Source organism: Kogia breviceps, chromosome 13, assembly GCF_026419965.1.
Source record: "Kogia breviceps isolate mKogBre1 chromosome 13, mKogBre1 haplotype 1, whole genome shotgun sequence".
In the NCBI taxonomy this organism is placed as follows: domain Eukaryota; kingdom Metazoa; phylum Chordata; class Mammalia; order Artiodactyla; family Physeteridae; genus Kogia; species Kogia breviceps.
The window spans coordinates 41,177,622-41,201,643 of NC_081322.1; the positions used below are offsets into that span (position 1 = coordinate 41,177,622).

The 24,022-nt window shown below is 43.3% G+C and overlaps 2 protein-coding genes across 6 annotated transcripts in view; one reads left to right on the forward strand and one right to left on the reverse strand.

The window, feature by feature from the left end:
* The window catches only part of PPIL6 (peptidylprolyl isomerase like 6), a 38,199-nt gene extending 17,058 nt beyond the window's left edge, over nucleotides 1-21,141 (reverse strand). For 2 of the 3 annotated variants that reach the window (XM_059083649.2, XM_067011607.1), the window contains exons 1-6: nucleotides 20,384-21,141; nucleotides 17,034-17,129; nucleotides 13,724-13,912; nucleotides 10,588-10,650; nucleotides 10,336-10,483; nucleotides 742-798 (exon numbers count right to left, since the gene is read on the reverse strand). In XM_059083649.2, the coding sequence (XP_058939632.1) occupies nucleotides 742-798; nucleotides 10,336-10,483; nucleotides 10,588-10,650; nucleotides 13,724-13,912; nucleotides 17,034-17,129; nucleotides 20,384-20,485 (655 nt within the window). In that variant the 5' untranslated portion in view covers nucleotides 20,486-21,141. The remainder of the gene's footprint in view (nucleotides 1-741; nucleotides 799-10,335; nucleotides 10,484-10,587; nucleotides 10,651-13,723; nucleotides 13,913-17,033; nucleotides 17,130-20,383) is intronic. The other variant, XM_059083650.2, reaches the window with a different exon arrangement.
* The window catches only part of SMPD2 (sphingomyelin phosphodiesterase 2), a 46,448-nt gene extending 22,510 nt beyond the window's left edge, over nucleotides 1-23,938 (forward strand). For 2 of the 3 annotated variants that reach the window (XM_067011605.1, XM_067011604.1), the window contains 10 exons: nucleotides 20,199-21,129; nucleotides 21,337-21,433; nucleotides 21,550-21,626; nucleotides 21,974-22,067; nucleotides 22,219-22,308; nucleotides 22,552-22,634; nucleotides 22,762-22,894; nucleotides 22,986-23,090; nucleotides 23,272-23,425; nucleotides 23,533-23,938. In XM_067011605.1, the coding sequence (XP_066867706.1) occupies nucleotides 21,080-21,129; nucleotides 21,337-21,433; nucleotides 21,550-21,626; nucleotides 21,974-22,067; nucleotides 22,219-22,308; nucleotides 22,552-22,634; nucleotides 22,762-22,894; nucleotides 22,986-23,090; nucleotides 23,272-23,425; nucleotides 23,533-23,915 (1,266 nt within the window). In that variant the 5' untranslated portion in view covers nucleotides 20,199-21,079 and the 3' untranslated portion in view covers nucleotides 23,916-23,938. The remainder of the gene's footprint in view (nucleotides 1-20,198; nucleotides 21,130-21,336; nucleotides 21,434-21,549; nucleotides 21,627-21,973; nucleotides 22,068-22,218; nucleotides 22,309-22,551; nucleotides 22,635-22,761; nucleotides 22,895-22,985; nucleotides 23,091-23,271; nucleotides 23,426-23,532) is intronic. The other variant, XM_067011606.1, reaches the window with a different exon arrangement.
* Nucleotides 23,939-24,022: the final 84 nt, after the last annotated feature.

Sequence of the window (24,022 nt, forward strand, 5' to 3'; positions counted from 1 at the left end):
GTTGGTAGTTTTTCCTTACCTGTTTATATTTGGAATTCATGGAGATACCTTGTCACCTAGTTTTGTTGTGTTATCCATGGTTCTTTAGTTTTCCTATCTAATTTTCTTTTGTCTCTATTTATGTTGGGATTTCAAAAAATTAAAGAACTATGCCACCACCACCACTATCATCTTCTCAGAATCCCCAATTGCAGTCTTAGTAGGATGATTATCAAGGTACCAGTTCTGTGAGCATGGCAAAGTACAAGCCTTAAAAATATAAATTCCCTTCTACCCCTTACAATCCTAATTCTAGAAACTTATCCTAAAGAAATAACATAATTAGGCAAGTGAAAAATTTTATGTACAAAGCTATTCTGAACTGGACTGGGATGCCTTCCCACCTACCCTATTTTAAACTCCCACTTTTAGTATGTGTACTTGTAGTATATTACCCCAAACAATATCTAATTTGGGGTTGTGAAATCGTCCAGTCCTGTTAAATTTGAATAGTCAATTAAAATATGACTGACAGGGCTTCCCTCGTGGCGCAGTGGTTGAGAGTACGCCTGCTGATGCAGGGGACACGGATCCGGGAGGATCCCACATGCCGCGGAACGGCTGGGCTCGTGAGCCATGGCCGCTGGTCCTGCGCGTCCGGAGCCTGTGTTCCGCAACGGGAGAGGCCACAACAGTGAGAGGCCCGTGTACCACAAAAAAAAAAAAAAAAAAAAAAGACTGACAAAATTTAAAGATACATACCTTCAAATGTTGGTCCATAAATTGACTCTCCACCATCTCCTTTTCCAGCAACTATATCTGAGAAATAGCAAAACATAAACATTAACATTCTGAGACTAAAAAAGAGAATACAGTAATGGCAGGGAAAGAATGCTTTAAATTATGATTCCACTTACAACAATAACTAGAGTAAGTTACCTAACTGTTCCAAAATCTATACCATGAAAATATTTCTATAATGATTTCACTTGTATTTTGTAAGTACTTTTACATTTATTATCCCATTTTTCCCCTAACTCTGAAATATGTTAAATTTAATGCAAAACCTTTGAAATGATTAAGTATTAAATTATAATTGTGGTCACGATTTAAAGAGTGTGTGTTCATATAAATTCTGCTTATTTCACAAGTTATTCCATGAAACCTCTTGCTTTTCAGAAAAATGGAAAGATTAAGCTGAGAGGATGAAATAGGAACCGTAAGGTCTTTTTAACACAAGAATAAAAATAGATACTCTAAAAAGAATTAATGTTCAAATTTTTATTCCTTGCCCTATGGTGGTAACTCATTTATCTGGTGTTTTAGAAAAGAAGTTCCTTTGTACTATAATGAGGTTTTTTTAAAATGGTATTTATAGGACTTGTTTCACATTATATGCATATTTTGGCTTAGGCAATGATCCCACTATAAAAATCCTCCATGCACAAGTTATATTTTTTATCAATTCACAGCTACCAGGGAAGCAAAGCTAGCTCTAATGAAACTAGAGGTCTCTGAGGTCTGTGTTTTCCCCATCACCCCCTTTACTTCCTTCAGCTCTCTAGACCACCCTCCTTGAATAGTGCATAATAAATAACTGTTGAAGGACTGTGCCATTTAAACTCAATATGAGTGCTTTATCTATAATAAAAGAGTCTGTGCTATTTTAAAGAAATCTGATGCAAGCATGGGGAGAGAATTTATGCAGGACAGGGGCATATAGTATTTAAATTGTACTGTTCATAAAGCTGGTTCAGAAGTTAACTGATAAGCCTTAAGTCTCCAGCTATTCTGCCTGATAAGTCTGCCTCCCCCCCCCATTCATCCCCCAGCCTATGGCTATTCTCAGGAGCCTGCTGCAGTAGCCCCAGGCTAAATCCAGGTGTGCAGAACTTGAATGTCCTCCCACCAGTTCCTTCACCTCAGGCAAATCTGCCCAGGTGATTCCCCTCCCCTGCTAACTTATGTAAACACCAGTGACACTCCCTTGCCCTCTGTCTCCAGCACCTGCCATTACTCTTGCCCTGTGCTTTAGATCTCCCAGGTGAATATTTTATATTGACACCATTTCAATCAGTATTTAATATTTTTTGTGTCCATAACCCACCCCCTTGAATTCAGCTTTGGATATCTAATATTATTTCTATATTTCTGACAACAAATTCAGCAATGCAGAATAGTGGTTAAAAGTAAACTTCAGAGTCAGATGATTTTGATTTCAATCTTGATGTTGGTTACCTTTTCTAAAACTGTTTCCTCATCTATATAGACAGGGATAATGGGAAGTGCCTCCCAAGTAGTTCTGAGGGTTAAAGGCAGTCATGTAGGGAGAGCACATGGTGTGGAGCCTGGCAGAGTGTCGTGCTCCTTCATTAGTGTCCATTATTATTGTGCAGCATCACACTTATGGAATGTATCCTCTCATTATCATCTTTACCATCATTCTGATGACCATGATGATGATAAAATGTATTAAACTATATCTCAAGAGATCCTTCTAAAGGCAGTAGGCCTGTGGGAGCCACAAAGAGGCTTAATAACTGCCAAGGTGGCTTAATAACTTGGTATCTTCATTAACTTCATACTTCAGAAATGAACAGAATGTATGTTTCCTGTTTAACTATCTGTTCATTCATTCATTCATTCATTCTTCTAACAAATTCTTAAAAAGCATCTACTATATGCCAGGCACTGTTCTCCAACCTGAGGATGTAACATTGAACAAAATAGATAAAAATCTCTGCCCACATGGAACTTATATTCTAGTGAAAAGAAACAGACAATAAATCAGTTAACAAAGAAATATTAATAGTATGTCCAGTGGTGAAAAGTGCTAGGAAGAAAAATAAAGCTGGGTAAGGGGATAGGAGAGTAGCAGAGAAGGGGGTGAGGAGAGGTATATGGAGAGGAAGGTGGCATTTTTTGAATAGGGTGGTCATGTAGTCCCCACTGAGATAAACTCTTAGCAAAAATCAGAAACAGATCAGGGGTCGATGCAAGGGCATACGTGGAGGAATAGCTGGGTGTAGATATCTCAGGCAAAAGAAACAACAAAGACCTCAGGGCACACATATGCTTGATGTGCTAAGGAACAGCAAGGAGCCGAATGTGTGGAGCAGAGTGAGCAAGAGGGAGAGGTCAGAAGATGAGATGGGGTTGCGGGGAGAAGGAAGGCTGTGTAGGGCCTGTTGGTCCCAAAGGGCGAGCAATAGTGCCTGGAAGCATCCGAAGGCACAACACCAAACCACACTTAGCTCCTGCACTCTGAAATTCTACTCACAGCCCTGTGGGAACCTGACATCTGAAGGAAGAGAATACTTTAAAAGCTTGGCACTTTCAATATACCATGTCATTGAATCCTCACCACAACCTGTGATATTATAATTATGATTAAGAAACTTATTCAGAGATGACAAGTGCCTTATCCAGCATGGTACAACTTGTATGTATCAGTTTGGATTTGAATTTAGTAACCAGAATTTCCTTTCCAAACTGTCCTTAAACATCACTGCCTTGTGATCTGAAACCATGACCTGAGACCTATACACTTACTATTTGGAGATTTTACTTCAAATAAATAGACAAGTAACATGGCCTACTTTTCCCAAGTTTTGCTCTGGGGCTCACAGCGGTGAGGGGAGGTCTAGCCAAAAGCAAAACAAAGAAGAACACAGCATCCGGAAGCCCAACACATCGGAGTCAACACTGAACTAAGTATCAGGAGACACTGATAATGGGCCCTCTTTTTTTTTATTATTATTATTTTAAATTAATTTTTCTTTTTTTTTTTTTTTGGCTGCGTTGGGTCTTCGTTGCTGCTTCAGGCTTTCTCTAGCTGCTTCGGGCTTTCTCTAGCTGTGGTGAACAGGGTCTACTCTTCACTGCGGTGCACAGGCGTCTCATTGCAGTGTCTTCTCTTGTTGCGGAGCACAGGCTCTAGGCATGTGGGCTTCAGTAGTTGTGGTGCCCGGGCTTACTAGTTGTGTCTCACGGGCTTAGTTGCTCTGCGTCATGTGGGATCTTCCCGGACCAGGGCTCGAACCCATGTCCCCAGCATTGGCAGGCAGATTCTTAACCACTGTGCCACCAGGGAAGTCCCGATATGGGCCCTCTTAAGGATTGTTTTATACTAACAAAAAATGGAGAACAGTCTAAATGTTCACAAATGGGAAATTAATTAAATTGGCATAGCACTATGATGAAAAATTAGGCAGACCCTAAACATTTTATGTGTTTATGTATATTGATTGACATATGAAGGTGAATACTATATAAAGTGAAAAATAATTAGGTTAGAAAACAGTATTGGTGATATCTCATTTTAGAGAAACTGAGGAAAAAACAGTTGATTTACATACAAGATACTTGGATTAAATCTACATTTTCCTCCTCATCAGACTCAGAATGTTCCAGATTATAGAAAAATAATGAAACATTATTAATTTAAGCCCCTGCATATTTCATCAAGTTCAAGCAAATCGCTTTCCACACTAATAAGCCAATTAATTTTAAATTGCTGCCTGATTGCTCCCTATGGGATATCTCCTAAAAAGCCTCCAAAATTTAATTTTGTACTGCTAATCAGGCACCTTAGTGTGTGTAAAGCCAAAGGACTGACCTGAATAGAAAGCAAAGATGGAGACCAAAATGCTTTAGATCTTACTTCAGTTGTAACAATGTAACATCTTTGGTGAGAAATAAGCTGTTTTTCTTTCATTCTGTTTTCAAATTCCCACCTTTAATATGTTTCTTAAAAGCACTGTATTTTCTACATACACTTTTTTTTTAGGTGAGCATTTAAAATTATCTTTCGGTTAAAAAAAGTTATCCTACTTTTTTCTTAATTTTTGAATTTTTTTTAATACAGCAGGTTCTTATCAGTTACCTGTTTTATACATGTTAGTGCATATATATCAATGCCAATCTCCCAATTCATCCCACCACAACCCCCGCCTCCCCGCTTTCCCCTCCTTGGTGTCGATACATGTTCTCTACATCTGTGTCTCTATTTCTGCCTTGCAAACTGTTCATCTGTACCATTGTTTAGATCCTGTGGCTTAATATATGATATTTCTTTTTCTCTTTCTGACGTCACTCTATGACAGTCTCTAGGTCCATCCATGTCTCTACAAGTGACCCAATTTCGTTCCTTTTTATGGCTGAGTAATATTCCATTGTATATATGTACCACATCTTTATCCATTCATCTGTCAATGGGCATTTATGTTGCTTCCATGACCTGGCTATTGTAAATAGTGCTGCAGTGAACACTAGGGTGCATGTGTCCTTTTGAATTATGGTTTTCTCTGGGTATATGCCCAGTAGTGGGATTGCTGGGTCATATGGTAATTCTATTTTTATTTCTTAAGGACCCTCCATACTGTTCTCCATAGTGGCTGTAGCAATTTACATTTCCCACCAACAGTGCAAGAAGGTTCCCTTTTCTCCGCACCCTCTCCAGCATTTGTTGTTTGTAGATTTTCTGATGATGCCCATTCTAACCAGTGTGAGGTGATACCTCATTGCAGTTTTGATTTGCATTTCTCTAATAATTAGTGATGTTGAGCAGCTTTTCATGTGCCTCTTGGTCATCTGTACGTCCTCTTTGGAGAAATGTCTATTTAGGTATTCTGCCCATTTTTTGACTGGGTTGTTCTTTTTTTTAATATTGAGCTGCATGAGCTGTTTATATATTTTAGAGATTAATCCTTTGTCCATTGATTCATTTGCAAATATTTTCTCCCATTCTGAGGGTTGTCTTTTCGTCTTGTTTATGGTTTCCTTTGCTGTGCAGAAGCTTTGAAGTTTCATTAGGTTTCACTTGTTTATTTTTGTTTTTATTTCCATTACTCTAGGAGGTGGGTCAAAAAAGATTTTGCTGTGATTTATGTCAAAGAGTGTTCTTCCTATGTTTTCCTCTAAGAGTTTTGTAGTGTCCGGTCTTACATTTCAGTCTGTAATCCATTTTGAGTTTATTTTTGTGTATGGTGTTAGGGAGTGTTCTAATTTCATTCTTTTACATGTAGCTGTCCAGTTTTCCCAGCACCACTTATTGAAGAGACTGTCTTTTCTTCATTGTATATCCTTGCCTCTTTTGTCATAGATTAGTTGACCATAAGTGTGTGAGTTTATCTCTGGACTTTCTATACTGTTCCATTGATCTATATTTCTGTTTTGTGCCAGTACCATATTGTCTTGATTACTGTAGCTCTGTAGTATAGTCGGAAGTCAGGGAGTCTGATCCCTCCATCTCCGTTTTCTCTTCTCAAGATTGCTTTGGCTATTTGGGGTCTTTTGTGTCTCCATACAAATTTTAAGATTTTTTGTTCTAGTTCTATAAAAAGTGCCATTGGTAATTTGACAGGGATTGCATTGAATCTGTAGATTGCTTTGTGTAGTATAGTCATTTTCACAATATTGATTCTTCTAGTCCAAGAGCATGGTATATATCTCCATTTGTGTCATCTTTGATTTCTTTCATTACTATCTTATCGTTTTCTGAGTACAGGTCTTTCACTTCCTTAGGTAGGTTTATTCCTAGGTATTTTATTCTTTTTGTTGCAATGGTGAATGGGATTGTTTCCTCAATTTCTCCTTCTGATCTTTCATTGTTAGTGTATAGGAATGCAAGAGATTTCTGTGCATTAATTTTGTATCCTGCAAATTTACCAAATTCACTGAATAGCTCTAGTAGTTTTCTGGTGGCATCTTTAGGATTCTCTATGTATAGTATTATGTCATCTGCAGTGACAGTTTTACTTATTCTTTTCCAATTTATATTCCTTTCATTTCTTTTTCTTCTCTGATTGCTGTGGCTGGACTTCCAAAACTATGTTGAATAATAGTGGTGAGAGTGGACATCCTTGTCTTGTTCCTGATCTTAGAGGAAATGCTTTCAGTTTTTCACCATTGAGAATGATGTTTGCTGTGGATTTGTCGTATATGGCCTTTATTATGTTGAGGTAGTTCTCTCTAGGCCCACTTTCTGGAGAGTTTTTATCATAAATGGGTGTTGAATTTTGACAGAAGCTTTTTCTGCATCTATTGAGATGATCATATGGTTTTTATTCTTCAGTTTCTTAATATGGTGTATTACATTGATTGATTTGCATATATTGAAGAATCCTTGCATCCCTGAGATAAATCCCACTTGATCATGGTGTATGGTCCTTTTAATGTGTTGTTGGATTCTGTTTGCTAGTGTTTTGCTGAGGAGTTTTGCATCTGTATTTATCAGTGATATTATTCTATAATTTTCTTTTTTTTGTAGTATCTTTGTCTGGTTTTGGTATCAGGGTGATGGTGGCCTCGTAGAATGAGTTTGGGAGTGTTCCTTCCTCTGCAGTTTTTTGGAAGAGTTTGAGAAGCATGGGTGTTAGCTCTTCTCTAAATGTTTGATAGAATTCACCTGTGAAGCCATCTGGTCCTGGACTTTTGTTTGTTGGAACATTTTTAATCACAGTTTCAATTTCATTACTTGTGATTGGTCTGTTCCTATTTTCGATTTCTTCCTGGTTCAGTCTTGGAAGGGTATACTTTTCTAAGAATTTGTCCATTCCTTCCAGGTTATCCATTTTATTGGCATAGAGTTGCTTGTAGTAGTCTCCTATGATGCTTTGTATTTCTGTGGTGTCCATTGTAACTTCTCCTTTTTCATTTCTAATTTTACTGATTTGAGTCCTCTCCCTCTTTTTCTTGATGAGTCTGGCTAAAGGTTTATCAATTTTATCTTCTCAACCAGCTTTTAGTTTTATTGATCTTTGCTATTGTTTTCTTTGTTTCTATTTCATTTATTTCTGCTCTGATCTTTATGATTTCTTTCCTTCTACTCACTTTGGGTTTTGTTTGTTCTTTCTCTGGTTCCTTTAGGTGTAAGGTTAGATTGTTTATTTGAGATTTTTCTTGTTTCTTGAGGTAGGATTGCATCGCTATAAACTTCTGTCTTAGAACTGCTTTTGCTGCATCACATAGGTTTTGGATCATCATGTTTTCATTGTCATTTGTCTCTAGGTATTTTTTGATTTCCTCTTTGATTTCTTCAGTGATCTCTTGGTTATTTAGTAACGTATTGTTTAGCCTCCATGTGTTTGTGTTTTTTACATTTTTTCCCCTGTAATTGATTTCTAATCTCATAGTGTTGTGGTTGGAAAAGATGCTTGATGTGATTTCAATTTTCTTAAATTTACCGAGGCTTGATTTGTGACCCAAGATGTGATCTATCCTGGAGAATGTTCTGTGTGCACTTGAGAAGAAAGCGTAATCTGCTGTTTTCGGATGGAATGTCCTATAAATATCAATTAAATCTATCTGGTGTATTATTGTGTCATTTAAAGCTTGTGTTTCCTTATTAATTTTCTGTCTGGATGATCTGTCCATTGGTGTGAGTGAGGTGTTCAAGTCCCCCACTATTAATGTTTTACCATCGATTTCCTCTTTTAAAGCTGTTAGCATTTGCCTTATATATTGAGGTGCTCCTATGTTGGGTGCATATATATTTATAATTGTTGTATCTTCTTCTTGGATTGATCCCTTGATCATTATGTAGTGTCCTTCCTTGTCTCTTGTAACATTCTTTATTTTAAAGTGTATTTTATCTGATATGAGTATTGCTACTCCAGCTTTCTTTCTTTTCTTTTTTTTTTTTTTTTTTTTTTTTTGCGGTACACGGGCCTCTCACTGTTGTGGCCTCTCCCATTGTGGAGCACAGGCTCCAGACGCGCAGGCTCAGCGGCCATGGCTCCTGGGCCCAGCCGCTCCGCGGCATGTGGGATCTTCCCGGACCGGGGCACGAACCCGTGTCCCCTGCATCAGCAGGCGGACTCCCAACCACCGCACCACCAGGGAATCCCTTCAGCTTTCTTTTGATTTCCATTTGCATGGAATATCTTTTTCCATCCCCTCACTTTCAATCTGTATATGTTCCTAGGTCTGAAGTGGGTCTCTTGTAGACAGCATATATACAGGTCTTGTTTTTGTATCCATTCAGCAAGCCTGTGTCTTTTGGTTGGAGCATTTAATCCATTCACATTTAAGGTAATTATCAATATGTATGTTCCTATTACTGTTTTCTTAATTGTTTTGGGTTTGTTTTTGTAGGTCCTTTTCTTCTCTTGTGTTTCCTACTTAGAGATGTTCCTTTAGCATTTGTTGTAGAGCTGGTTTGGTGTTGCTGAATTCTCTTAACTTTTGCTCGTCTGTATAGTTTTTGATTTCTCCATCAAATCTGAATGATATCTTTGCCGTGTAGAGTAATCTTGTTGTAGGTTCTTCCCTTTCATCATTTTAAATATATCATGCCACTCCCTTCTGGCTCGTAGAGTTTCTGCTGAGAAATCAGCTGTTAACCTTATGGGAGTTCCCTTGTATGTTGTCGTTTTTCCCTTGTTGCTTTTAATAATTTTTCTTTGGCTTTAATTTTGTCAGTTTGATTACTATGTGTCTCAGCATGCTTCTCCTTGGGTTTATCCTACCTGGGACTCTCTGTACTTCTTGGACTTGGGTGGCTATTTCCTTTCCCATGTTAGTGAAGTTTTTGACTATAATCTCTTCGCATATTTTCTCAGATCCTTTCTCTCTTCTCCTTCTGGGACCCCCTATAATGTGAATGTTGTTGCGTTTAATGTTGTCCCAGAAGTCTCTTGGTCTTCATTTCCTTTCATTCATTTTTCTTTATTTTGTTCCATGGCAGTGAATTCCAACATTCTGTCTTCCAGGTCACTTATCCATTCTTCTGCCTCAGTTATTCTGCTACTGATTCCTTCTAGTGTATTTTTCATTTCAGTTACTGTATTGTTCATCTCTGTTTGTTTGTTCTTTAATTCTACTAGATCTTTTTTAAACATTTCTTTCACCTTCTCAATCTTTGCCTCCATTCTTTTTCTGAGGTCCTGGATCATCTTCACTATCATTATTCTGAATTCTTTTTCTGGAAGGTTGCATATCTCCACTTCACTTAGTTGTTTTTTTGGGGTTTTATCTTGTTCCTTCATCTGGTACATAGTCCTCTGCCTTTTCATTTTGTCTGTCTTTCTGTGAATGTGGTTTTCGTTCCACAGGCTGCAGGATCGTAGTTCTTCTTGCTCTGCTCTATCCAACTTGCTTGTATTACTTTTTAACCTGGAATATTCTGGGTAACACACTTTAGATTTGTTTATTTTAATAATTAGGAAATTTTTAAAAGGAGTATGAATATCTTAATTCATCATTTGGCCATATAAAACATCCTTTAAATATATATATAACATCTAATATTAAATATATCTAATTCTATATGAATTTCACAAAGGCAGATAAACAAAAGTTTGGGCATTCTGATTTAATGTTGCAACTAAGTTGTATTTAAGCTTTTAAACTCACCTCCTCCTTGTATCCAACCATTCCGTACCACTCGATGAAAAATGGAACCTGTGTAATGTAGCCTGATGCCACTTTGGGAAAACCCTGCTTTTCCTGTGCACAGGATATGAAAATTTTTACATGTTTTGGGACATGTATCACAATATAGCTAAAAATAAAGATAAAAGGTTTCATAGATTAAAAACTTAACATTTTGACAGAGATTCTCACTCCCCCCAACTTATTAAAAAACAACAACCAAAAACCTCTTACCTCAAAAATCAATCTTCCAATTGGATAAAAATCAATAGAAATGTCCAAGAACACAAAATCATGCTATTAAAATTAGAGAGAAGAAGGTAATGCAGGTCAGTGTTTTAGCAGAAAGTTTTAGAAATGACCAAAAATATAATAGAATAATGTTTTCAGTGATAAGATGATTGACAGCATTAACAGTAGATAATGTAACAGCAAAATTAAAAGAATGACTTAAGGATGTTTGTTTCATTATACCAAAATTTTACTACCTAAATAACATGCTTTTTAAAACCCTTAAGTGGTAAAGCTCTGAATCACATTAACATACTATCACACAAGACTGACAGCACATGATCTAGATATCCACTGCATCACAAACTGGGTGTGGAAAGGAACACCGGTCATTCCCTCTGGAAAAAGCAGCAGACTGGGAATTCTTTTCTTTCCTGAGTAATTCTGGGAAAAGATCCAACATGAGCCCATGGATTTGGTTACTGTATGTTCTGGATTTTCAGAGACTGCACAAATTAGCTGAGCAGAGCCAGGCCATAGTCTTTCTGAGCAGGAAAATAAGGCCACTATATGAATAGGAGGTACCATACCAGGGTTAGGAAAGAGAGGATGCTGTGCTTTTGAGTTATTTCATTCATGACCTCATACTCCCAGATGCCCTAGCTCTTGTTTTCAATTGACATCCTTTCTGGTAGAGACAGCTAACATTTGTGAGCCCTTGTCTAGCCCTACAAAGAGGCATCCAAAGTGAGAACACTGTTCTCCATCACAGTAGCATTCATTTAGGGAGCAGAACACGTATAATGGAATACATTTCAACTTTTAGGCACCATTCTCATATAAAAATGCTGCCTGATTTAACAAGTACATAATTTGCCCTGCCCTATTTCTTAAGAATCTAGGAGGCATAAATGAAATCACTTTTAGTTGCATCGCTATCATTATTTTATGTGGCTCTAAGCTTTTTTTTTTAATTAAAAGACTGAAATAGTATTGTAATATCTGGCATCCAGGAATGAAGTATTACATCTACACTTATTATAATTGATTGTGCCTCTAAGCTTCTGTACTACAAGTTCTTAATTATAAAAGAATATTATAACTTTAGAATAAGAGGCATAATATAGTAAACTTCATAGGTTTAGGAGGAAAAAGGACATGTTGCAAGTCATAATTGATTTCTGAAGTGAGTGAGTACATTCAGACATCATTAAACTTCCCTGGGCATCAATATATTATCTTCATGTGGTTGTCAAGAGTAGATAATTCTAAAAATTCTAATGAAAAGAGAGTAAGTGACTGTGACACAAGATAAGGTCACCTAGCAGCCAAACCTAATTGTCTGCTATATTGTTCCAAACCGGAAGTAAACAAGTCCCAGGGTTTTACTCAGCACGAAAAATCTAGCCTCTGTGCAGAAAATCCAAGGATTTTCTCCGGAATCTGGGTCCTCTCTCCTTACAGCCACTAATTAATTCAGGCTGTCATTATTTCTAGCTCACACTACTATAGCAGACTTCCAAATGGCCACCCTGCCACCAAGCTTTCCCCACTGTACCCTGTTTGGTCACAGCCCTAACATTTTTTCCGAAACACCAAAGAAGATAATGTCATACTCTTGATGAAAAGTTTTGTTGGCTTGCTTCCTTCTGGATGAAATCTAACTAACCAGTTAAGAGTGGACAGTAAGTTCAACCTTTCTCTAGTGGATCTGATTTTGGGGTTTGTTTGTGTTCTGTTTTTTTTAAACATCTAAGCACCTTTCCTATTTGAGAAACTCCTCACAAGGTTGCACCAGCCTCTGGAGAACCTCCTCTCTTTTCCCGCTATGTGTGAGCCAGGGTGTGGGCATATAACCTGGGCTCGACTAGTCAGGTGCTCCTGCCCAGGGCCTTAGATGTCTAGGAAGTGACGGAGACACAAGGAGAGCTGAGAAGTTATGCTCGGTGAAGGCAGCATTAGGGCCATTGGGCACCCGTGGCAGCATCCTGGCTGCACATTCCTGGGGCGTGACTCTGGCCATGTTTTCCTGCTGCCAGGTCTCCCTTGGTTCCTGCCTGCTTTCCAAAGCTGGTTCTCCAGCTTTCCTGTCAATTGTGAGGTTACCAACATCCTTTTAATACTTTTTCCCTCAAGTTAGTGAGAACAGCTTGGTACTGTTGGCACCAGGAATCCTGACTGAGTCTCATTTTCCCAGTGTTGTTTCCCACTAATTCTGGCCTCCCTGCTGTCCCCTGCCATTCCCAGAGTACACCATGTACTTCTAGACTCCTGTCCCTTTGGGAATGAACTGCTATGAATGTTAACTTCCTCCCCACACCCTAGAGTTTCAAGCATTTTCCAAGTGCATTGTTTATTCAACAAAATATTCACTGAGCACCTCCAATGTTTCAGATTCTGTTAAGGCAGTGGTTGAACAAGGGTGAACGAGACAAGGTCTTTGCCTTTGCACAACTCAGATCCTAGCACTGGGTCTTTATGTAGGCACAGGCCACCATGGGCATGAAATAATTTTCAGCATGTGGTAGCTGTTGGCTACAAGGTTTCTGAGCAAAATTACATACTTTTACCTCTATTGCCATTCCACCCTGATGGCTGTCTCTTGCTCTCTGGACCTCACACTTCCTAACTGTCCTCTGCCATTGGAAACCTCCCCAATGCCATAGCATGTCTAGTCCTGCTCTTGCCAACTATGTGTCATGCTTTAAAACGTCACCTTCTCAAACTTGCCATTCTCTAGTGCAGTAGCTGTCACTTAGGTGTTAGAAAGTATTAATTAAAATATTTTATGCTAAAGGTGAATGAAGGATACGCTTGACCTTCTCTGAGGGGAAGGTGTTAATATTTTTAAATAGATGACAATTAATGCATATAAGCTTCTAGTGGGGAGTAGAAATGTTTGAACAGGGATGATCTTCTCCCGGTGCCATCTGCCTGCTGTGAGATAGGCTTGCTTTACACACCACCAAGCCAAACCCTGCCATGAATCCTTTGCAACTGGATCATAAGATCATTGACAACTTAACCTAGTCTCTTACTCTTTTATATTCCCTTTGCTAGGTTATCAGTAATTAATGGTCAATCAATGTAAATGCTCAAAGATTCCACTATTTTCCTTTAAAAAATTAGTGCGACTTGCCTTCGTGTCTCTTAAGAATTTGGCAGAATAATCCATAGTAAGTGCTTCATAAAGTGCAGGAGGCTTAAAATCAACTATATCCCACACTTTGTGGGCCCATTTCTGAAGATCAAGTGCATCACCCAGGAGCTGATCGTTAATAAAACACATCACATAGGAAGAATATTCCCAGATTTCATTCTTAAGTTCCTGTAAAGGAAAAGGGCCAAAAAAATGTAATGGGGGGTGGGGGTGAGGATGGGGGGGAACCTAGCTAAACCCACAAGCCAGAGCTTGAATCAACCCTAGGACTGAATCTTTAAAAAATACATTTTTTGCCGTCTTTCAGAATTTTGCTCTCAAAGGGAATTTAAGAACATTTTCAAGACTCTGACGGTGTTGAAATCAAAGAATGACCTAACAGTGATCTTTAAAATGGTACGATCTTAGAAAATAGATGGTAATCTGGTAATAGAAGTTTGTGTGCATAGCATACTTGTTATATTAATTTGAAAACAAAATGCAGTCTTTTAGCTTCATTTCTGAAGCACATTTTACTGTATGCATAGTTGGTTAGGGGTCCTAAATAAGACATGGTTTTCAATGGGAAGGATGGAAAGAACGCTTTTTTGATGGAGGGAAATCAGACCAGGTGAGGAAAAGCCTCCTGAGGGCCAGCAGCAGTTTGCAGGGCATGCCAGGGGCCGTGAGGAAGAGAACTCACCTTCCATAACAATTTTTTTTAAAACTCAAGTAATTTATTTATTTTTTGGCTGCGCAGCATGCGGGATCTTAGTTCCCCGACCAGGGATCAAACCTGCGCCTCCTGCAGTGGAAGTGCGGAGTCTTAACCACTGGACCACCAGGGAAGTCCCTCCTTAACACTTTTAAGCCCTAAGCCCCTCAGAATGAAGTGCATTGGTGTTTTCATCCATAAAGCACTGCCAGCCAACCTCCTAAACCTCGGTGTGTGGCCACTGAGTAATGTGGCCTCTGAGTAGATCTGGGTTATTATTACCCAGTGCCAGTCCTGGCAAAGCTGTGCATCATCTGGGATAGCTGTTCTCCAATTTTAGTGGGCAGTCAGAATTACAGATTCCTGAGCCCCACCCTAAGTTTCTGATTCTGGGATGGGGCCTGAGAATCTGCATTTCTAACAGCATCCCATGGGACGCTGCTGCTGTGGCTGGTCTGGAGACCGCACTTGGAGAAATGCCGGTTTGGGGAACAGTTTGCCTTTAGCTGCTAGCTTGCTCCATTTCCGGCTCTTCTCTCAGGAGGAGCTCGCTTCAGATTCCTCACTCCCTAAACTTGTTCATGCTGAACTATCAATCTCTGAGCCTATGGGTCAGTACTCCCTGGAATGTTGAAATTCATCAGGGTTCTCACATTTTACGGGACAAAAAACTTTGAAAGGGGGAGGGAAACTTTAATTGTGGATATTTTAGCTAGCCTGGTAGGAGAAATGCAGTAGCAGGTACACTTTACTCGGAGGCTGAAATTATGTGCCTTGTCTGCGTGTCTTCTATACATGAGGAGCCCTCATCACCTCAAGATAGCAGGCTGGACCCGATGTTTTCTAGGGCTTTCCAGCACTAGGATGTATGATGTTGCCTGTTTTTGGAGGGGGGAAAAGGGCCTTCCCAAAGGCTCTGAAGCCATCCCTCATGGTTGGCGTTACATTATACTGAAGCACTGAGGCCAGTGCAGACTAACTTCAAATGTGCTAAGAAGCACTATGTATAACATAAGACAATGCTTATGTGAAAGGAGAACAAAAAGCTGGCCTGAAGAGGAAGAAGAGGTTAAGGTGGCAAGTATCCAGGAGATGAGGGAGGAGGAGGGAAGAAAGAAAAGACAGTAGTTAAGGATATGTGGGAAGAAGCAGCATTGATGACCTAGGAAGCCTCGTTCAGGCCCCATGAGAAAGTCAGAAGGGAGAGAACACAAAACGGCTCAAGGTTAGCAACCCAGGCTGACAAGGGTCAGACACTGCAGAATGGAATCCACACCAGTCTTTCAGAGTATGGTGGGAATACGGAAGAGGAATGAGTGCAAACCATGAAGCATGAAATCATGGGTCTCCTGTAGGTGGAGAGCACGATATGATAGGGCAGTTTAGGAAGTCTGGTGATAAAAATTAAGAAAAACATTGTTTTACGTTAGGGTGCCCAACTGTCTGGGTTTGCCTAGGACCAGCCCAGCTTTAGCATTGAAATTCGTGCATTCCAGCAAACCCCTCAGATCCAGGCAAACCAGGACCACTGGTCACCCTAGTTGTTGTAATGATTAGAGTTAATATTTATAGAAGTCATTAGAATAGTGCCTGGCATATAATAAGCACCATAGGTAAGTGTTTGTTACGGTTCTGTTTGAATTATATAACGAAAATGTACTGTGGCTGTGAAAATGGTATGAGGCTTAACATAATGGTATTCTTGACTCAGTCTTGCACCATTCATGTGACTGAGCAGAGAGTGAAATAAAGCAGCACTATCTGCATGATAAATCACAGGACATCCTTGTGCAATCTAGCACAGGACACTCAAAACTGCTCTGGTCAGGGGAAATGGGATCTCATCAGCCACTGAGAGATGGGGTTGGGCAGGGAAGCCAGGACTGGGACTCTCTACAGGACTGGGCCAAGGGTGACAAGCAGGGCGCATACCCATTTCTAGTCTGCCCCCCAACATGAGCTGTATCTGAGCCAGGGTGCCACATGTTCCAGGCAGCACTACCAGTTAATCAGGGATGGCAACCGAGAGGAAACCAATCTGCCATCCCTGGATAAGCTCTGCCAGCCTTAGGGTCTGGAGTTCTCCAAGGGTACTGTTAGGGGGGAGAATGCAGAGAAGGAAGCTTCCATTAGAACATGGCTACCCTGTGGGAAGTTGGCTCCTACCATCAGAGCTCCCCTAGGCAACCTTACATGCTCCCCTGCTATATCTGTGCTGGACACCACTGAAACCTTCCAGAGTTAGGGCCAAAAAGAGTGCCAGGCCACAGTAACCCAAGTGCCCAGGTGTCACAGGAAGTATGAGTAAGTGATATGCTGGGAAAGAGGGGTAGCCATCGGCATGAGTAAATAGCAGCACTGAGAGTTTAAAACTTACCTTTATCACATGCTTTCCAAAAGAAAATTCTGTAAATGTTTGACTCTTTCTTAAAATCAGCTTGGTAAAATGACTGAAATAATTTAGGAAAAGTAAGTAATTTAGAGAAATAAAATCTAGTTGTATCAAAATTACTACTTCAGTTTTTCCAAACCAATGCATATGTAAATAAATCAGGCAAAACTTGGCTCATTTCCCACACCCCAAATATCCTTTACCCTTTTTTTCTCCTGTAGATATTGATCCCATGCAAATTCTTGAACAGGAACTATTATAGGGTCTTCAAATTTGGATGGATAATTACTCTTCAGACTCTAAGTTTCAAAATAGAATAATTATTTTAGAGTAAGTTCTCTTTTAAAGTAGAAATCATTCGCCCCAGTTTTTATGGGGTCTTCAGGAAGTTTTATGCAACATACACCCAAGCCACAGTCTGGCTTAGATGCCTTTTGCCAGCTCCCAGAGGCCCCTGTGCTTACCTCCAGTAAGTCCCTCCCCAGGCCATACTAATTGGTCTCTCATCTGAAGAGAATAAGCTCCTTGAGGGCAAAGACTATGTCTTAGTTTCCCACTGGCCTCAATATTTGGTACATAGTGGACCATCCACACATAGCAACTGCATAAACACATGTACAAGTGAGTTTATGCCAATAGTTTTGTGACCTGCCATGTTCTTTTAGGACCAGTTTTTCCCTAAATTAAACTCTTACTAAACCTCAGTGGATCTATGGATACTTTTAACTAAAATAAAGAAATGTTATTGCTTTAATTCACTGACATATGGAGAATGACCAAAAGGATATTGTTGTGGTTATACCCCTTGGGAAAAAGAGAAGTATTACATGTGTTTTGGTCTAGACATTGAGCATGTATTGACTTAATGTATTTTGTTTTGTCTGTATGAATCAGAGAAAATTCTTACTGGTTAACAACATCTGTCAAAAAAAATGTTTTGGTTCCTGTTATGTTACACTTTGCCTCCTCCTAAAGCAAGGGAAGGCAGTTGAGGCAGTAACAGCCATCACCTTTCTGAGCAGGTCTGAGAAGTAAATGGACCAACAAGGGAAAAGTGTCATCTGGCCACTTCTGTTGTGGTCTAAGGGGACACTGGCTTGGCGTGCTTCATCAAGGGTGGATGGTCCAAGGGGGAGAAAGCCAGGATGTGAGTGTACCCTGCCTTGGGACCAGGGGTAGCAGAAGAGGGCAACAGCAATCTGGCCATTTCCTTCTTAGTCTGCTGTACCCAACCAACAGCTGATGTGTCCTTTTTCTCAATTCCAGCATCTGTACTCTGTCTGAGGCAGTCGTGCAGGATGATTGCTGTTTCTGAGGGACCATCTGGAATAACTAATAAGCCCAATAGTTTTCAAATTAAGCATACTTAATCATGCTTCTTCATAATTTGTTCCAGAATGGACTACATTATGTAATACTCTTTTTTTTTTTTTTTTTTTTTTTTTTTTTGCGGTACGCGGGCCTCTCACCATTGTGGCCTCTCCCGTTGCAGAGCACAGGCTCCGGACGCGCAGGCTCAGCGGCCACGGCCCACGGGCCCAGCTGCTCTGAGGCATGCGGGATCCTCCCGGACCGGGGCATGAACCCGCATCCCCTGCACCAGCAGGTGGACTCTCAACCACTGCGCCACCAGGGAAGCCCTGTAATACTCTTTATAAATCTAAATCTTTCAGTTAATTAGGCATCAGGGATTGCTCACAAGTGATCATGTTGGAAATATATTCAAGGATCCTTTATTAACATAGAACTAACTGAATTTACATTCATATATTTTCATATTCAAATAGAGCTACAGTAGGCAAAACTTAAGAAAGTGAAAATATTATTAATGTAATAAAGATGTTGTTTGCTTGACTAAGTGTCCTCTGCAACAGGAGTTGGCAAACTGTGGCCAGTAGACCAAAGCTGGACCACTGCCTGTTTTGGTAAGACTTGAGAACTAAGAATAATTTTTAGATTTTTTTTTTTTTTTTTTTTTTTTTGCGGTACGCGGGCCTCTCACTGTTGTGGCCTCTCCCGTTGCGGAGCACAGGCTCTGGACGCACAGGCTCAGCGGCCATGGCTCACGGGCCTAGCCTCTCCGCGGCACGTGGGATCCTCCCAGACCAGGGCACAAACCCGTGTCCCCTGCATCGGCAGGCGGACTCTCAACCACTGCGCCACCAGGGAAGCCCTAATTTTTAGATTTTTAAACAGTTGAAAAAGAATCACAAGAAGAATCATTTCATGTCCTGTGAAATTATATGCAAGTTCAATTTCAGTGTCCATAATAAAAGTTTTATTGGAAAACCACCATTCATTTACATACTATCTGTGGCTGCTTTTGCACAAGGACAGAGTTGAGTAGTCATGACTGAGAACCTATGGCTCCAAAGGCCTAATAATCTTATATGTGGACTTTACAGAAAAAACTTTTTGCCAACATCTTCTCTACAGTGTGGAGAAAACGTGCCTTCAGAAAAGGAGCTAAGAAAACAGAAAAAAAATCCCTCACACTTATTAAATACAATTTGAGCCATATAACTTCGCTGATCCTATCAGCCCAGCTAACACAGTCCATAATTTCTACTTTTAATGATCCATGTATCATTTTCACAGACTTCTTATCACTTGTTCTCTTCATCTTGATGTAAACTTTACCTGTTTCACAAATTAGTCACTATTTCCTGACTTGATTTAAATTCAGACTGTAACTCTGTGGACTTGGAGCAGGTTAGAAGTTAGGAACTTCTTAAGATTTCTTCTGTTTGGGATCATTTTGTGTCAAGTATCCAGCTGGGTACTTTGGGAGATACAGACATGAATAAGGCATAGTCCTGGAGTCTAGTGGGGTTTTGAAGGAGAGAAGCTTGGCATAATCTTGCAACAGCATTTCTGGAGCAAACCCCAAAGAAGTGCTGAATTTTACATTTCAACATTTTAAACACTTCTACATTTCTCCTGCATTCGGGTTGTAGGAATGCTTCTGTATTACTAACCTGGCCTAATTCTTCCAGTTACTTAAAGTGTTTTTCATTGTTCTGCATGTTTACAAAGAAATGTCTGTACTCTCCAAAGCGCTTGTGAGTCATTTGTTAAGAAATCCCGTAAGCACCTAATTCGATTGGAATGCAGTGACTGCTATAAAAACTTTAAAGAAAAACAACAAAACCCCTCCCCGAATGAATAGTTTACAAAAATCACTTGGGAAAGGAGTTTGTAAAAAAATCAGCTAGTTATATGGTAACATTTTTTTCACAACGTTTTAAAATCTATAATTTCAGTTACAAGTTAATGTGGGATAAAATGTGTGTTAATGTAGAGGTAGGAATCACCTTTATTCCCAACAAGGTTCTGAACGATTCCTTCGCTCGGATCTCCCTTTAAAGGTAGCCCTTCTCGAAGTGGAACTCCTGCCTGGACCGGCCCTCGCCCTCTGCACGCTGAGATCCATCCAGAGACAGCCCACCGCGGCCGGGATATCCCCTCCCTGAACCTCGACCCCCGCCACCAGGAGGCGCACGACCCGGAAGTGGGACGGGCCTTCCCGCCCTTGAGGTTTCTTCGCGGTTACCTCAGCGGCGCTCTTCGCAATTTGAAAGCTGGAGCTTTTAAAGAGCCCCACCACTTTCACCTGCAGTGACTGCTCGGGCGGCGTCTGCGAGCTGCTCGTCATGGCTGCGCGCGGGGACTCCTCGGGTCACAAACACAGCGCGTCGCCAGGGCAACCGCGCGGCCCCGCCCCCGCCGCTCGCCGGAAGGAGGGGGCCGGGGGCGGGGCGGTCGGCGAAGGACCAGCCTTTCCTCAACTTTGTGCCTGTTGCTGTGGAGGCGGCCGAGAAGCTGGAGAGGGCGCGTGGGCGGCCGCCACCAGCGACGAGCTTCGGAGGAAAGGAACGGGGACCCCACGCCTCGCGTGCGTCAACGTGGTTTGCCACCGCCGCCCCCACCTACGGACCTCCTCTGGGACCCCAAGCCCAGGTCCTCCAACGCGGTAGTCGCCTCCCGTTAGCGGCTGATTACACCGCAGATCGTCTTTCCGGGTTGCTGCGCAGCCAGATTGGGGCCAGCCCCGGCCGGTTGCCCGGGTAACGCGGGAGTCAGTCCCCGGGCGCGTGCACTTCGGGGGCCGCGGCCTTCCCAGGAGAGCGGGAGCAGGGCGACCACCTGTGCGCGGTGCCCCGCGGAGAAGGCCGCCCTCCCGCCGCTGTCCCCAACGCGGCCGTCACTGCGGAGGCCGAGCCGTCCCGCGCCGCCGAGCGTCCCCGCCATGAAGCCCAACTTCTCCCTGCGACTGAGAGTCTTTAACCTCAACTGCTGGTGAGTGCGCCCGCCGACCCGGGTCTGGGGCCGCCGTCCCGCTCGCCAGAGGCAGGAGGCCTTCCTCACAGCCAGGCCACGGCGCTCCCCTGCCCTACACCCTCGGGGTGCGGGGTAACCCCTACCTCCGGGGCCCGCATCTGGCCCCAGCTCCGTTGCTGCCCCGAGCACCCCAGCCGTCACCTCCCCTGCGCTTTTCGTCCTCAGGGGCATTCCCTACCTGAGCAAGCACCGGACCGACCGCGTAAAGCGCCTGGGAGACTTTCTGAACAGGGAGAGCTTCGACCTAGCTCTCCTGGAGGAGGTGGGGCCGCGCGGAGCTGGTGTGGAAGCCCGGCGGGGAGTGGGGCCGGCTGGGGCGCGGGCGCGGGCTCCCGCCCTGGGGGAAGGGCCGGCAGGTATCGTCACCCCTCCCCTCAGGTGTGGAGCGAGCAGGACTTCCAGTACCTGAGGCAGAAGCTGCTGCCCGCCTACCCAGCAGCACACTACTTCAGGAGGTGAGAAGCCCACTGGCCCTGAAGCCTGGCCTCGGAGCTGGAGGCCCTGGCCCTGCCAGCCCTTCCCCGTGCTTCCTGCGCCCGCCTCCCTGTCCCAGCGTCCTCTCGTCTGGGTGTGGGAGCCGGAGAAGGTGGAATGAGGAAGATCTAGCTCTCCAGCTCATCAGATCTATCATCAGGTCATCCTGTCAGCCCAAGTAAAAACCGTCGCTTTGAGCTTCGATCTGGGCTGGTACCAGCATCAGAGGGAGAAAAAAGTAGCTGATAAGAGCTGGGAGATGAGGGAGGGGAAGGGGGCTGGGTATTTCCCTGCTTTTGTGGCTCTTGACTCGGACTTGGCTTTTCAGTGGCATCATTGGCAGTGGTCTCTGTGTCTTCTCCAAACACCCAATCCAGGAATTCACCCAGCACGTCTTCACCCTCAATGGCTACCCTTACATGGTGAGCCTGACCTCTGATCTCTTCCACCTCCTTCCCCACCTTGCTGCCCGCTAACACATGGTAAAAGAGGGAGGTGGCCTTCCTAGGGCTGCAGGGGATGGGCCGAAAGAGGGTAGCAGTGCCCTGAGTTCCCGCCCCCTCCTGCCTGCAGATCCACCACGGTGACTGGTTCTGTGGGAAGGCCGTGGGGCTGCTGGTGCTCCATCTGGGTGGATTGGTGTTCAACGCCTACGTGACCCATGTGAGTGAGGCCGGCAGTGCCTAAGGCTGGGACAGGCGGCCTGGTCCTGGGAGGGAGAGATGGGACTCCTCCTCTAGCCAGGCTGCCTTGGGGTGAGGTGTGGTGGCAGGATCTCCTAAGGCCAGTAGGCAAGGTCCACACATATTTACCAGGCAGCATGCCAAGTGACAGATGCAAGCTTGATTTACTCCTGCCCTTGGGACCCTTAGTCTCATCTGCAATTATCTCCTCTATCTCGCTCAGCTCCATGCCGAGTACAATCGACAGAAGGACATCTACCTAGCACATCGTGTGGCCCAAGCTTGGGAACTGGCCCAGTTCATCCAGTGTGTGAGCCTGGGCTTCACAGGGGAAGTGGGATGGGGTCCAGGAAGCGAGGGGTGGCTAAGGCCCCACTTTTAGGGCAGAGCTGATGAGGGAAGAGTTCCTGCCTCACCATCTTGGTTCCCCCAGCCACACGTCCAAGAAAGCTGATGTGGTTCTATTGTGTGGGGACCTCAACTTGCACCCAAAGGACCTGGGCTGCCGCCTGCTGAAGGAGTGGACGGGACTGCACGATGCCTATCTGGAGACTCGGGACTTCAAGGTGAGGACTTGGCTGATTATTTCCCCACCTACACCCTCAGCTTCTCTCCTCCTTCCCCCTGCATCCTCATTCAAGCCCACTATTCACCTAGGGCCCTGAAGAAGGCTGTACGATGGTACCAGAGAACTGCTACGTCAACCGGCAGGAGCTAGAGCAATTCCCCTTGGGTATCCGCATCGACTATGTGCTTTATAAGGTCAGGCCTCTCCCTGCAATGTGCCTTCACCCTCTGTCTCTCTTCATGGCTCATCAGCCTATGCTGATTCTTTGTCCAACTAGTCTAGTCTTTTTTATCAGTGGCGGCTGGAGAATGGGATAGCCAGGAACTGGTTCTCTGGCAAAGGCACTGTCAGAAATTTCTCTCTCGCTCTTTCTAGGCAGTGTCTGGGCTATACATCTCCTGTAAGACTCTCAGAACTACTACAGGCCACGAGCCTCACAGCGGCAGCCCCCTCTCTGATCATGAGGCGCTGATGGCTACTCTGTGTGTGAGACACAGCCCCCCCCAGCATAACCCCAGCCCTACCCATGGTGAGTAAGCCCCATCCTTTTCCTTGGCCCTTCCCCATGGGGCAGCCCCATCCCTCCCTCAGACCCTCACTCTCCCTCCCCACTGCCCCGCTTTGTTCTGGGACCAGCAGAGAGGTCGCCGCTGATCAGTGTGCTAAGGGAGGCCTGGACAGAACTGGACCAGGGCATGGCTCAAGGTCGCTGGTGGGCCACCATCGCTGGCTACGTGATTGGTCTAGGGCTTCTCCTCCTGACGTTGCTGTGTGCCCTGGTGGCTGGAGGAGAAATCAGGGAAGTTGCTGTACTGCTCTGGACCCCCAGTGTAGGACTGGTGCTGGGGGCGGGTGCATTCTATCTCTTCCACGTGCAGGAGGCCAAGGGCTTGTGTCGGGCCCGAGCCGAGCTCCAGCATGTGCTGGGAAGGGCAAGGGAGGCCCAGGACCTGGGCTCAGAGTCCCAGTCAGCCCTGCTCCTGGGGCAGCAGGAGGGGGACAGAGCAGAGGAACAATAAAGCTTGACACTTCGGTGGCACTACCTTTTTCCTTGTAGAGGCAGTGATTGGGGCCAAGGGTTGGTGTGATTGTCACAGTGTATACCTTCAGGCTCCTACACAGCTGC